The sequence below is a fragment of the Eublepharis macularius genome, chromosome 8 (genome assembly GCF_028583425.1).
Source record: "Eublepharis macularius isolate TG4126 chromosome 8, MPM_Emac_v1.0, whole genome shotgun sequence".
Lineage (NCBI taxonomy): Eukaryota > Metazoa > Chordata > Lepidosauria > Squamata > Eublepharidae > Eublepharis > Eublepharis macularius.
In genome coordinates, this window is record NC_072797.1 from 1,772,202 (window position 1) to 1,785,783 (window position 13,582).

A 13,582-nucleotide genomic window follows, 5' to 3' on the forward strand; every position below is an offset into this window, starting at 1 on the left:
CACAACTGCTGCAGCTTTGAATAGACAAAGCCAGACTACCAGCTGCTCTAGTGTCATCTATGCAGAGGGGTATTCGCTGTCCAAAGTCATAGGCGAATGTCTTTTCTCACCTTGTGGCCCTGGAGTGCCAACTTTTTCATAATGGCAGATGGGAGTGGTGGCCAACATGTATTTCCGTGCTGTGAAAAGCTTTGCTGGTGGATTTCTGCAAACCAAGTTGCTGTCAAACACGTAGCAGCATTTCAGTACCCCAGTACAGCCTGCTGACCTTTTGGTCGTAGATGTCAAGACTGCCTTTGGGATAGCCCCCTTCTGCTAGCCTATACATCCACCTCACTGGCCAAGGCACAGTAAAATATGACCGCCAGTTCTGAAGTACCCCAACTTGCCCCGGAGGCCTCCCTGCAACCAGCAGTCCCAGGGCAGCAAAAGCTACAAGGCTCCCTTGTGCCTGTCCTCTTGGCGCAACCGTTGCCAACTGGTCTGTCCCTTTAATAGAGGCTTAAGGCATGGAAATGAGCCGCTGCAGCTTTTCATGGCAAGGAGGTAAAGAACATTACAATTAAGCTTCTGTTAAAGGTTCTGGGCAGTTTTTCTTCAGGCAGTTGGCAACTGGAGCCCCGCTCTCTTCTACTGCCCGGGGCGGCTGCTTCTGTTCAGAACACCCCTGGGTCAGCACCACCTACTCGTTGCTCCGTTTTCTTTCTGGCGGTAAAGCAGTAACTTCTTGGGGGCGAAACATATTGCCTACTTTGCCCCCAAAGGGCCTATAAACTGAAACCTCGCAAGCAAACCTGATTCATCACCTGACTGCCCACTGGACTGAATCAGGCAGCATTTCTTGTTCCTTGGCAAGAACAAAGAGACGGCACAAGGCACACAGACGGGGTACACAAGAAGATCCTTTTCAAGGAACACAATGCAGGAAGCGCAAAGAGGCGGGGATCCCGAGCAAGGGGAATCAGGCCAACATGCCAGATCCACGCTCAGCCCTTGGCCCCGTCCCGGCTTCCCCTTTGCAGCTGGGGGCCGCAGCTGGGGGCTCTGGGCTTGCACCTGAGACTGGCTGCAGAGCAGGTGGTCTCCAAGGCTGCCAACTGGCCTGGAGAAAGATACCTGCCCCTTTAATAGGAGCTTAATGTGTGGAAATGAACAGCTCTAAGCATTTCATGGCATGGGAAATCACACTGCGTGCTCAACAACATCCGCTAAAGGGACAGGCCGTATTTCTCTAGGCCCGCTGGAAAGCTTGTCTGTCACTCCACTACAGCTAAGCAGCCTTTGGTACGATCCCTCCCTGACCCAAAGAACGGTTGCATCGGCCGTTTCAAATTTCATTTATAAATCTAAAGGTGGCTCAATTCTAAGCTCCTGAACTGAAGATTTGGGCGGGGGGGGGGCACCTCACAGTTACCATGTTAACGAAAGTCATAATGAAATGGTCACCTTTAATGTACAACCTCTCTCCTGGGGTGCGCGCGTGTGTGTTTTCAGGATGTGCGTGTGTGTGATTTTTCAAATTTTTTATATACATCTATAAAAAGTTCAAATACAGCATATTGTTAGTTTGGACTAACAGGGTGTACGGTATTAAATACTGCACTTTGAACCAGAGAGACAAGGAAACGTGGCCCGAATGAGCAGGAAGCAGGAGAGATGGATTCTTACAAAACCGGAGGGGGGGGGGGAGGGAGGTACGAAAGAGGGAGGGGAGGGGGGGAGCGGTGGAGGCGGGGCATCTCAGGTTAGCTACGGTCCCAGTATGTATACATCCCCCCCACCCCCAAGAGTAAGACCGATACACAAACCGAGGGGCTCTTCTGTATAAACGGAATGGACGCAGTTACAAACGGAGGGGACGCAGTCCGGGCACCCCCCTGGGGAGGCGACGTGCTCAGGCTCCAGGGTGACGCAGCTGACGTTGTGAAGAGTCTCTTTTAAAAAACACCGCCCCCCCCCCCCCCGCAGCTCTTGTTGCACAAGTTTTGGGGTTGCCAGCTGGGGAGATGAGGGTGTGATGTGTCCGGTGCCTCCTGCCCTCTTCTCCCTGTCTTTCCCGGCGGAGGGCTTGGTAAGTCTTCCAGGCGGGGCAAGGGAGGCAGCCACTTCCCCCTGGTGGCAGGTCCGGGAGCCCCCTCCCCTCCCAAGCCGCTTCCTTTTTGCACACTTTCATATCCAGGAGTCGGCCGCCAAGCGCTGTGGGTGTGAAGCCGGTTCAGTGGCGCATCTTTGGCGTGGAGGTTTAGCTGTATGATCCGAACCCGAGGCCAGGATGGCTGGTGCTCCTCTCTGCTCCCTCCCCCTCTGCCCCCCGCCCAGTTCAAGTCTTCCTGCTTGCCCAAGAAGCTTCCCGCAGTCCTTTCAAGAGTTTCACCTTTCAAAGGCAGGGAAGAGGGAGGGGGGAGCCTGGGGTCTCTGTATCTCAGAGTCCTGGTCCTTCAGGGGCGAGAAGCAAAATGGAGAGAAAGGGGGCACGTCCTTCAGACCATGTGCAAAACAGAAGCAAAGGCAGGTGTTCCAGGTGGCCTTCTCCGCAGGGCTTCAAGGCAGATTCTGCAAGTAGAGGAGAGGAAGAGGAGGACTGGTTACAGCTACAGTCCTGGGCATGCCTACTTCTGCCCTCAGCGGGATCTACTTCTGGGTAAACACAGAAGGCTCTGGGGTGCCGATGCCTACAGGCTCAGGGCCAGCTGCCTACCACACCCTGTGGAGGCCCTGTGGCAGATTCGTGCCCTCCTCAAGGTGCCGGCCCAAGCGGTTGCTCCGATTCACCTCTTCACATCTCACTGTTGCCTCAGGAGTACTAAAAAGTATTTGGGCCCAGGGAGGCAGCTGCTTTCACACACACTGAAAACTGCACTTTCAATGAGAGCCAGTTTAGTGTAGTGGTTAAGAGCAGCAGGACTCTCACCTGGAGAGCCGGGTTTGATTCCCCACTCCTCTTCCGCTTGAAGCCAGCTGGGTGATCTTGGGTCAGTCACAGCTCTCTCAGAGCTCTCTCAGCCCCACCCACCTCACAGGGTGTTCCGTTGTGGGGATAATAATAGCATACTTTGTAAACCGCTCTGAGTGGGCGTTAAGTTGTCCTGAAGGGCAGTATATAAATCAAATGTTGTTGTTGTTATTATTAAAAGCTGGCAACCTAGAATAACTCTTATTATTGTTGCTGTTATGCTGCACACTGCACCTGGATTTTACTGTGTGAAGTGGGAAAACCCACTTGCCAACGAGTGCTAACGGGCATTGAAAGGGAGTGTGAAAGCGGATGGCTCCAAGCAGAGACGGCTTCAAGAGCGGGTTGGAGAGATGTGGGGAGAAGTCCCTCAACGGCTCCTAGCCCGGGCGAGTAAAGGGGACCTCCCTGTCCAGAGGCAGCCTGAAGGCAACTTCGCCATCAGGGAAGGCCATGGCTTCTTCGCCCTGCCTGCTGGCTTTCTAGGGCTGCTGGCCGGCTGGCTGGTGTGTGAAACAGGATAGCAGGCAAGGCGGACTTCATGAGTCTGTCCTGGCTTTCATTAAGTTGTGCCTGCCAGCCCTAGGAAGCGGCATTCTGTGGAGGCAAAACAGTAAAGAGTCCAGTAGCACCTTTAAGGTTGGCCAACTTTATTGTAGCATAAGCTTTCGAGAACCACAGCTCTCTTCACCGGATGCAACCATCCGGGGGCCCTGTGAACACCTGCCTATGGGTGCCCCGCAGAGCCCATTTTACGGGTGGTGAGTAAGAAGCAGGAGGGGTCCCTGGGGGCCCTGCACTGCATCCGCCCGGCCCCCTGCGCCTCCCACGGGGAGCCCCCAGGCCCAAAGGGCACTCACTAAATAAAGTGAATGCCGAATGCCACCAGCACTGGGCCGACCACCCAGGAAACTGCCACGGCGCCACAATTTGCTTGTCTCTCCGAGTCGTACATCTTGGTGGTGGAGGGGACCACGAAGGCAGAGGTGCTGCTGGTGGTTGTCTCTGTGAGAAGGGAAAGAAAAACGCGGAGAGTCAAGAGTCACAGAATCCTAGGGATGGAAGGGACCTCCAGGGTCATCTAGTCCAACCCCCTGCACAGTGCAGGAAATTCACAGTGCAGACAATCCCCCGACCCCTGCGCCATGCCCAGAAGATGGCAAAACACCATCAGAACCCCCTAGCCAAACTGGGCTGGGGAAAATTGCTTCCTGACCCCAAAGTGACAATTGGCAGTACCCTGAGTGTGTAAGAAGGGGGTCACAAGAACTAAGCCCTGATGCAGCCCTTCCTGCCCTCCCCGTCGTGATCTGTCCAGGTTTACAGAATCAGCACTGCTGTCAGATGGCCATCTAGCCTCTGCCGAAAAATCTCCAAAGGAGGAGAGCCCACCACCTCCCGAGGAAGCCTGTTCCACTGAGGGACCGCTCTCACTGTCAGGAAGTTCTTCCTAATGATTAGCCGAAAGCTCTTTTGATTTAATTTCAAGCCGTTGGTTCTGGTCTGACCTTCTGGGGCAGCAGAAAACGACTCTGTGCCATCCTCTGTATGACAGCCCTTCAAGTACTTGAAGATGGTTATCATATCCCCTCTCTGTCGCCTCCTCTCCAGGCTAAACCTACCGAGCTCCTCCAACCTTCCCTCGTAGGGGTGGGTCTCCAGCCCAAGAGCACAGCTGCTGTGGACTGCACAGCCTTGGCTTTGCCTGCGGGGCTGGGGGTGGCCGCACGTGGCTGATGAATGGTCTGGGATTGGCCGCTGGCTGCCTTTCGGCTGTGTCAAAGACCCCTTGAACTGGGTCCAGCCAACTGGGTCAACTCAAGCCCATCTACCCCCTACCCTGCCAGTGGTGCCAGCTGCCCACCCAGGGGCAAAGGAATGGGGCTGGGGCCAGAGCAGCTGCTAGCAGGGACCTACCAGCCCTTCACAAAGAACAACTGTTGCCTTTCTGGGTGATCTAGTGGGTGCCCTGCAAAGAGAAATCTTGTGAAAAAAGAAATTCTGGCCAGATCCTGCCCACCCGGAAGCCCGCTTTCTGCCCGGTGTGTCCTGTTCCTGAAGCAACATTTGAGGGTGAAGAGTGGGTCCGTGGTGTGGAGAGAAAGGCATTCTGCACGCGCTCTGAGAAGCTCTCCTCTGTCCAATTACCTCACTCGTCCCAGAGCCAAATACTTTATTCAAAATAAGTCTGAGCACCAGGAAGCGACACGAGGTTTGATGTCCAGGGGGTGGCCGGGAGAAGGTGCAGAAGAGGACGTGGGAGTCCAAGGTTAACTCGGTGGCCTCCCGAGAAGCTTGCCTGGCTTGGCTTGCTCCGATAACCAGCGACCAGCCCATATGGGAGGCCAGAAGCGCCAAAACGGAGGTGAGGGGCCCTGCTATCGCCTCGTCCCCTCCCCCTCAATCCCTGGCAAGGCTCAGTTTGGTGACAGGAAGGACGGCTGCAACACGCCCATGTTGGGGATGATCCCCCAAGACAAGAAGGCGACTGGGGCACAGCCCACGAGCCGCCGCTCTTTCCAAAGCCCAGTGTGAGAGCCGTGCTCTGGTGTGGAGGAGAAGGCCCTAGCAGGGGTGCTCCGAGTCCGAATGGGGAGCAAGATGTGAAGAGAACAACTTCTTCTTCCCTGGCCACCTACGTTCCCTGCCTGGCAAAGGACAGCCGCTCCACGCCCCCAGCCTGCAAGGAGGGCTCCCACCACGAGAGCCAGAGGCTCGGAAGCTGCTCCAATGCAGGCTGGAAGGCCCGACTCCTTTCTTGTTTCAGTTGTGTTTTGGGCTTGGGGAGTATGTGCAACATTGGGAAAATATCTTTTCCACATTTCGTTCTTGCTTGTTGTTTTGCTCTGACTCTGTGTGTTTCTAAACAAATGTATCCCGGGAAAACGTTTGTCCTAAAATAGGATTTGTTCAAACACAACCCAGGAGTCCGTGTGGCGTTCCCTCCCAGGATCACCTCCTCTGCCTCCAGAAAGACGGGTGTGTTTGTGGGTGGGCTGCAGGTGGCTCTGTTAGGGGGGGTGTACCCCTAACCTTCACCCGCTCTCCACCCCTGCCCGGCCTTCCCCAATCCCCAAGCAAGCTCCTCCTTTCTCTTTGCCTCCCCCCTCTGCTCCAGTCTCCGTCTCCATCCCATCAGCCATTTCCTCTTCTCTAAGTCTTTTCCTTTTGCAAGCAGGGCGGGGCAGGGACTTCTTTACTAGCCCCCGCTCTGGCACCGACATCATTCAAAGTAAACTAGGAATAAAGCAGAGCCTTTGAGACTAGCTAACGAATTAAGCATAAGCTGCCATGAGCCAGACCTTCAGATGCAGAATATCACTAAGAAACATCATTCCTTCAGTGCGGTCCAGGGAAACGGGCCGCACTGCCACCTTTCCTGGCTACCAGGATCCTCCTTCCAACCCATGAAGGCAATGCCAGGGGTCAGGGGACTGGCAGGGACAAAATGCCACGTGCTCCGAGAGAGCTGCAGCAAGGCGTGGAAGCCCCTTCTTCCACCGCTAGAAGAGGAAGGGGTGATTCGTGGGGCTCACCCTTCCTGGGACCTGGAGCTGGGGGGGTTCTGGTTTTCTGAAGCGGTGGTTTAGAGTGATATTTGAGGCTTCTGGTGCACATCTATCACGATCACCAGAGCTCTGAACTGGCCTCAATGCACAGCGAATGCAGCGACACTCACGAAGCCACATTCTATGGAGTCTGACCATTGGCCCGTCCCAGTCAGCACTGCTCACTGAGAACGGCAGCAGCTCCCATCGGGCAGAAGTCTTTCCCGTCCCCTGATGCCAGACCCTTGAACTCGAGATTCCGGGGACTGAACCTCGGACCTTCTTTAGGGCAGGCAGGTGCTCAGCCACTGCCCGGGAGGCTCTTCCACCAGCCCTTCTCAACTGCTCGCCCCTCTGCTCTTGTGTTTAAACTCTACTGAGTCCTGCTACAATTTTGAGGGGGGGGGGAAATTAAGTGGAATGCACAATTCATACTCCCCCCCCTTATTTTTTTTACCTTGAAACTGTACCAGGACTCCGGCAGAGATGAAGAGGGTGCTTGTCAATTGCACTGAAAGATAAGAGAGAAGCAAAGCTGGGTTGGGTCGGGTCGGGCACAGCCTCATTCGAGCTTCCAAGAGAAAGAACAAGGGCTGATGGGGGTCCCCCGCCCCCAGGTCTCCCTGGTTTCGGAGTCGATCCCTCTCTGACTCTGAGGATTTTCTGTCAAAGGTTGCAAACTTGAAGCAGAGCCTGAGGAACAGAGTGGGCACAATTCCTGCCCTGCCTAAACTGTTCCCGTTTCATGCCACGTCCATGAACACGAAGGGATTTGGCTTTCAAAGAAGCTCTGTGCGCCCCGATCCTACCGTTGAAGAGTCACAGTAAAAATGTCCCATAGATACTGGAGAAACACCCCTCTCGAGTCTCTGGGTCCATACTTTCAAGATTAAGGGATCTCTGGAAAATCACACCCAAAAGATTCATTCAGAATCTCAGATATGGGTTATCCTAAGCACGGAAGCAGAGCCCGGCCAGACCAGCCCTCCAGTCCTGCATCCCATCACACACCACCAGTTACCCTGGAGGGCCTGCAATGGCTCACAGGGACGGAGGCCTCTTCCCTGATGTGGCCTCCTGGCACTGGGATCCAGAGGTTTACTGCCTGTGAAGGCTCCTGTTAGACCCCCACGGAGCTCCTAGTGCTGCACTGGGAGATAGTTTTAGTATCAAGTTACAGAGCTACAGCTGTGAGATTCTCTAAGGTGAGACTACAGGGGAAAGGAGGGGTGGCTGGTGGCAGGTCCTCAGTTCCAGGGGTGGCTGGCAAATCAAGGAAGGCAGTCGGGGTGAGTGAAGGCCCTCCGCTCTGACTTTCCCTTTTGGAGGTGATGCCTGCTACAGGGCGTTAACACAGAGTGCCATCAGCACTAACTCTTGCTCGCACTTGCACTGCATTAGCTGTTGCCTGGAAGCCCCTTCTGATGTCTGCTGCAACCAGTCACCTCCTCGACTTCAGGTCTGCTTCCCCGCCCCCCAATGCTGCACCGCAACCATTTGCTGTGGTTCCAGTTCTGCAGTCTGTATCCCCCCCCCTTCTTCCTGCAATTTTCTTCCCAACTGATTGTACTTTTTTGGTCCTTCTCAAGTCTCTACCTGTGTCCCCTTTTGGTCCTTCCCATGTGTCAGACAGGGGTTAACCTGTCTTGCACAGAAGGAAGAAGTTACATAGTTGCAGTTTAAAGTCTGACAGGAGTTAGCCTGTCAGTTATAGAAGGTAGGGAAGTAACATAGTTCCTATAAACTGTAATATAGTTGCAGTTCAGTTTTCTAGCACTGAAGGGCTGTCAAAGCCAAGAGTTCCGTTCCGTAGGAAAAGGGGGAGGGGCAAGGAGTATATAGGCAGCCTTGTGACAGTTAAACGGTCATTCTCGGCCATTGCCTTATGGTAGTTGGTTGTACTGGGATTCCTGAATAAAACCGTTTACCGACTCTGTCTATGCCTGGTCTGATCGGGGCGGATATTTTTGGGAAGATCCATGGAACAGAAACTGATACCATGTTTCTGCCTGGATTGCCTCCCATCTTTGCCATCGTCTGCAGTTGGCACCCAGCAGGGCCACCAGCCACAAGGGAGACCTGGCCTCCCTGTCTCATTTCTTCCAAAGGCGGCTCATTGCCACCAGGGCTGGTCGCTTTGCTCTCTCACTTTCCCACAACTGTGCCATTTCCAGAGCTTCTGATTGGGAAGCAGGCGACGTATACACCCTGCTTTTGCATCTAACAGAAGTGAAGAAGGGAGCTCAAACCACCCCAAACCATCCCCAGCTCTTCTGCTTCCACAATTGTCAGGTCGCCACGTGACCAAGGATTGGGTCTAAACAGAACTCTCCTAATCTAGGGTGCACTGTGGCACCAGGAGGGTGGCTGAAAGTCACTTTGCAGACAGCCAGTGTGCTAGCCCGGCACTTGTCCTTCACGCAGTACCCTTCGGCACACCCGCAGGTCACGCCCACCATGATTCAAGCCCCATAACCTACTTGCACAAACGGATCAGCTTTCTGGTGCTCATAACGTACCACAACTCTGAAACAAGACTTCTTCCTCATCACAGATCCCCCATGAGCATTGCCTAGAGGAGAGCTACTTCTCAGGAATGGCCACACTTGGTGACCCAGCCCAGGACATCTCAGCTCCAAAGCCAAAAGAGAGGCCCCCTCTCCAGCCAGGGGCACACTCCCCTGGGAAGTTCTTCTAAGCAAGCCTCTCTGCAAGTCCCCTGCTCTGCTCCTAGGCAGCCTCCATTCAGCCCAGTGGGGTCTCCGCAACAGGAGTCCCAGATGTTTAGGGATGTGTGAATCGGGTTTCCGATTTGGGTAAAATGCCTGAATCGGACCCGATTTGCAAAGATTCAGGATTTCTGGATCTGGACCTGATTCAGAAACCCTGAATCTAAGCTTCCCGGAGTAATTTGTATTCCTTTGGGAAGCTTCGGGACACGGGGTTTTAAATGCCCGTCTCCGTGCCGCTGCGCAGCGGCAGGGAAAGGGGCATTTAAATCATGGATCAGCTGTTTGGCAGGGAAATCCCTGCCAAGCAGCTGATCCGCGCTGCCAGCCGCAGTGAAAAGGCCCTTTAAACTGCATCTGGATTCCCCCTGCGACCCAGATGGGGTTTAAAGGGCCCTTCCATGCTCCACCTGGGTCGTGGGGGGGAGGGGTGCTGCCACTTGCATTGCTAAAGGGATCCAGCACCTGCTGCAATTACCTAATTAAAGTGTTCTTTTCCTCATTCTGTTATGCTGCAGCACTCAGAGAGCCACTGGTGGATCCTACCACCTGCCAAACGCCAGCTACAACCCCGCTCCTCACCCTCTGCCACAGCCACTCCCATAATCACAGAACGTGGCCCTGACTTCCCTCCTCATCCTTCGACTTCAAGACAGAGTGACTGCACAAGAGCACCCGACGAGGGAGGCAGCGAAGACCTCTTCCCCTCCTGGAGGAGCACAGCACAAAGCAAACTTTTTGTGATTTAATGCCTAAGAGGCACTCGGTATCAATGCTATTGTTCAGGAAATGCTAAATAAAAAATGCATTCATATGCACTCTGCACATCTCCTTCCCACCAATGGAGTTAATGCTAAGGGTTCGGTATCTCCTCTTTGGATCCAACCGGTTGCATGATGAGTATAGACAGATCAAGTAAAACACCCTGCTGCCAAGTGGCCCGCCCTGCTGCCTGGCCTGCCCGCACGGCCTCTGCATGGTAAAAACCAAAATGAAATACACAAATTTTGGGGTGGTGTGTGTGTGTGTGTTGTTGCAGCCTCATTTCCCGCATTTCATTCAGTGTTCTGGAAGCTGCTTTAATGAGCTGAACCTGCAATTTCTGTGTACAGTTTTGGCTATTTTTTCATTATGCACACACCTACTCTCTAGACCACCTCAAGCAAGTTCTATGGAGAGGCAGCTCAGAAATAGAATGATTGAATGAATGAAAATGGGGAGGGGTGGAAGAATGTCAAAAGGGGAAGGTATGATAGATGGGAGCGTCAGAAGGAGAAATTCCACTCTGTGTACAGGGTACAACCTGGGAACTGCCTTGGAAGAGAGGGAAACACAGTTCTCATAGGGAATTTCCTTCAGAGAGTGAATAATAGAATCACAGGGCTGGAAGGTACCTCCAGGGTCATCTAGTCCAACCCCCTGCACAATGACGGAAATTTGCAACTACTCCCCCCCCACACCCCCATCAACCCCTGCTCCATGCCCAGAAGGTGGCAAAACACCATCAGGAGCCTTAACCAAACTGGCTTGAGGAAAACTGCTTCCTGACCCCGAAGTGGCTACTGGCATTACCCTGTGCGTGTGTAAGAAGAGGCCACGAGAACTAAGCCCTGATGCAACCCTTCTTGCCCTCCGTCTCATGATCTGCCTAGGAGTATTCAAACTTTTGGGCAGCTGGCATGTTTTTTTCACTTGTTTTTATGTGCATCTCTATTGGACGAAATAAATAAATGTAAATTAAATGACGTTTCACTCTCTTTTGGGGGGGGGGGTCTCTACTTTATTTTCATGTGGCATCATTTAAAATTTATTTATTTATTTGACTTTTAGCCCACCTTCCCCTTGAGCAGACTCGGGGGGAGGGGGGTCACAACAAGCAAAAAAGAATGCGTATAAATACATTGAAAACAATAGAAGTCAATAAGAAAACCACATCAGGAGTGGTTTTGAGGCCAGGGGCCTCAAAAGCTGGAAGTGGGCAAGCCCTCTGTGGTCCTCCAAGGGGGCCTGGTCACTTGGAGAGACCCAAAGGCCATAAACCTGACCCCAGCTTGGCTGCTGACCCTCCCAGAAGCCAAAGGGATTTAGGATGGCCACCTTAGGAAACCAATTGCATTCTTAAGTTGTGTGCTGGGGTCAAGCGGCCAGCAGAGGGCAGCATTGGCCCACAAAAAAGTCCAGTTTCTCACTATTGTCCAACAGAGAATCCGTCACTGGTCTGAAAGACGTGCGTTAGTAGCGATGGAGAATTTTAATCCATGGAGCCGAGTTTCAAAGTCACCAGTCTTCACCAAGCCGGCATGGTGCAGTGGTAAGAATGCTAGGCTGTTACTAGGAAACCCAGACTTCTCGTCTGATGCCCTTCTTTATATGGAATGTCTTATGGGTCCATTTATGTTAAAATGAATTATATTCCCCCTTCATTTTCTGCAGTTGGAGAATTACGGCACATAATGCCACATCGATATCTATTTGACCCATTTCCATATGTTAAAATCAATCTGGTGGGACAATCCTGATCTGAAAACTGGGAGATCATTTTTATGGAAGGCTTAGAGAGATAAGGGGATTTTTACTTTGGACCAATTGATAGGCTATGACGAGTTTTTGTCATTTTCTCAGCTGAGGTCAGGCTATGACTTGCCAGTCTCTGTCGAACGGCGATATTTACAGCGGCAACGTTGTGTTGGTAGCCAAATATGGCCCTGCAGCATTAAGTGACTCAGAGTCTCCATTATGCTTGGAAGTTCTTATTGAATCAATGCAGAAAATAAAACCTACAATATCTGTCTATAAATATTTGATGTTGGTTAACAAATATAATATGCTGGGTCTCAGGAATCAATGGAATAAAGAACCAGCTCGCCCAGTTTTGCCAAAGCCTTAAAGTGTGGCCTTAAAATTCGTTTCTGTGGATTTGAAGTTGCGACTTATTCAGCAAAAAATTATGTTTCAGATGTACTGGGCACCACGATGCCTTTTCAGGAAAGGATGAAACAAAGCATCTACCTGCAGCCATTATAACGTACAGGATACGTCTCTTAAACGTATGCTTTGGGACTGTCCAGTTATTTAGGTTTTGGGGGGAGAAAGTCATTGCTCCTATCAACCTTGTGTTAGAATATTCACTGATTTTTGAGGCTGTTTATGTACTTTTAAACAATTTGCCTGTTTCCTGGGAGATGACCAGTGGTCAACAAAAATGGACCCTCCGTGCCTTACTGTAGCCAAAAGACTTCTATTACAACTCTGGAGAGATAAATGCCCATCTCCTGTAATTCAACGGACTGAACACCTTACAGTCTTACCAATATTTGAACATATGGCATACAGACAACAATTGCAAATGAACTTAATTAGATTTTTGGAAAACTGTTATAGATGCTTATGTGTAGGCCTGCTATTGTCACATTTCTATTTCTATTTTATATGTTTGTATAAAAAAACCCCTAGAAATGTTTTTTTGTGTTTGTGTATTTAAAAAAACAATCTTAGGAGACCCATGTTCAAATCCTCAGTCAGCCAGGAGACTTGCTGGATGGCCTTGGGCCACTCATTCGCTTACCCTGACCTACCTCACAGGGCTGCTCTGAGGATAAAATGGAAGAATGGAGAATTATGCATGGTCTCCGGGTGTATTTCTGAGGCTATTTTGGATCTGCTGTGCTTCTGTTAAAGCGAAAAAACAGGAAAGGCTGACGAGGGCCTCTTTCTTATTGACCCTTTGCAATCCGCCTTGAGCCTCAGTTAGAAAGGGGGACTACGTTTAACATACAAGTAAGTAAGTAAATAAATAAACAGGGCTGTGTGTGCATGCCAAGTGGGCATGGAAGGGGCTGGGCTGGGGTGTGGGCTGGGGGGGGGGAGATGTTCGTCAACTGTCCACAGCTGCACAGGGGCTGGTTTATGCCATCTAAAGCAGGTTTCTTCTTTATGGCAACCGGATCATAGCTAACCAGGAGACGCAGAGCCAGCGTTATATTGGCTTATTATATTTTTATCCCACCAAAGAGCTCAGGGTACTGTACATCATTCTCCCTCCTCATTCTCTCACAAAGACCCTGCAAAGTAGGCTCGGCTGAGAGAGTGTGACTGACCCAGGACCCCCTCCCCGAGCTTTCTGGCAAGGAGGGGCTCTGGCCCTCGCCAGCCACACTGACAACTGCCCTATGACGCCACAGGGCCAATCGTCCGAGAGCCTCCACGGCAGGCTCACTTCAGGGCACCTTGTCGCTCCGAGCACGGCCCACCCAGCCCCTCCCAGGCCTGTACTGCTGCAGGGCCTTGCCATGGACCCAGCGGGAGATCCAGCCCTGTTCTTACAACACCTGCTTGCTGCTGTCGCTCTCATT

The 13,582-nt window shown here is 52.1% G+C and overlaps 1 protein-coding gene across 4 annotated transcripts in view; it reads right to left on the reverse strand.

Annotated features, from left to right (window-relative positions):
* Window positions 1–1,508: 1,508 nt before the first annotated feature.
* Window positions 1,509–13,582, reverse strand: part of CNTFR (ciliary neurotrophic factor receptor) — a 379,352-nt gene continuing 367,278 nt past the window's right edge. For 3 of the 4 annotated variants that reach the window (XM_054986875.1, XM_054986877.1, XM_054986876.1), the window contains 3 exons: window positions 6,959–7,012; window positions 3,814–3,958; window positions 1,509–2,553 (listed from right to left, as the gene is read on the reverse strand). In XM_054986875.1, coding sequence (XP_054842850.1) covers window position 2,553; window positions 3,814–3,958; window positions 6,959–7,012 — 200 coding nt within the window. In that variant the 3' untranslated portion in view covers window positions 1,509–2,552. The remainder of the gene's footprint in view (window positions 2,554–3,813; window positions 3,959–6,958; window positions 7,013–13,582) is intronic. The other variant, XM_054986878.1, reaches the window with a different exon arrangement.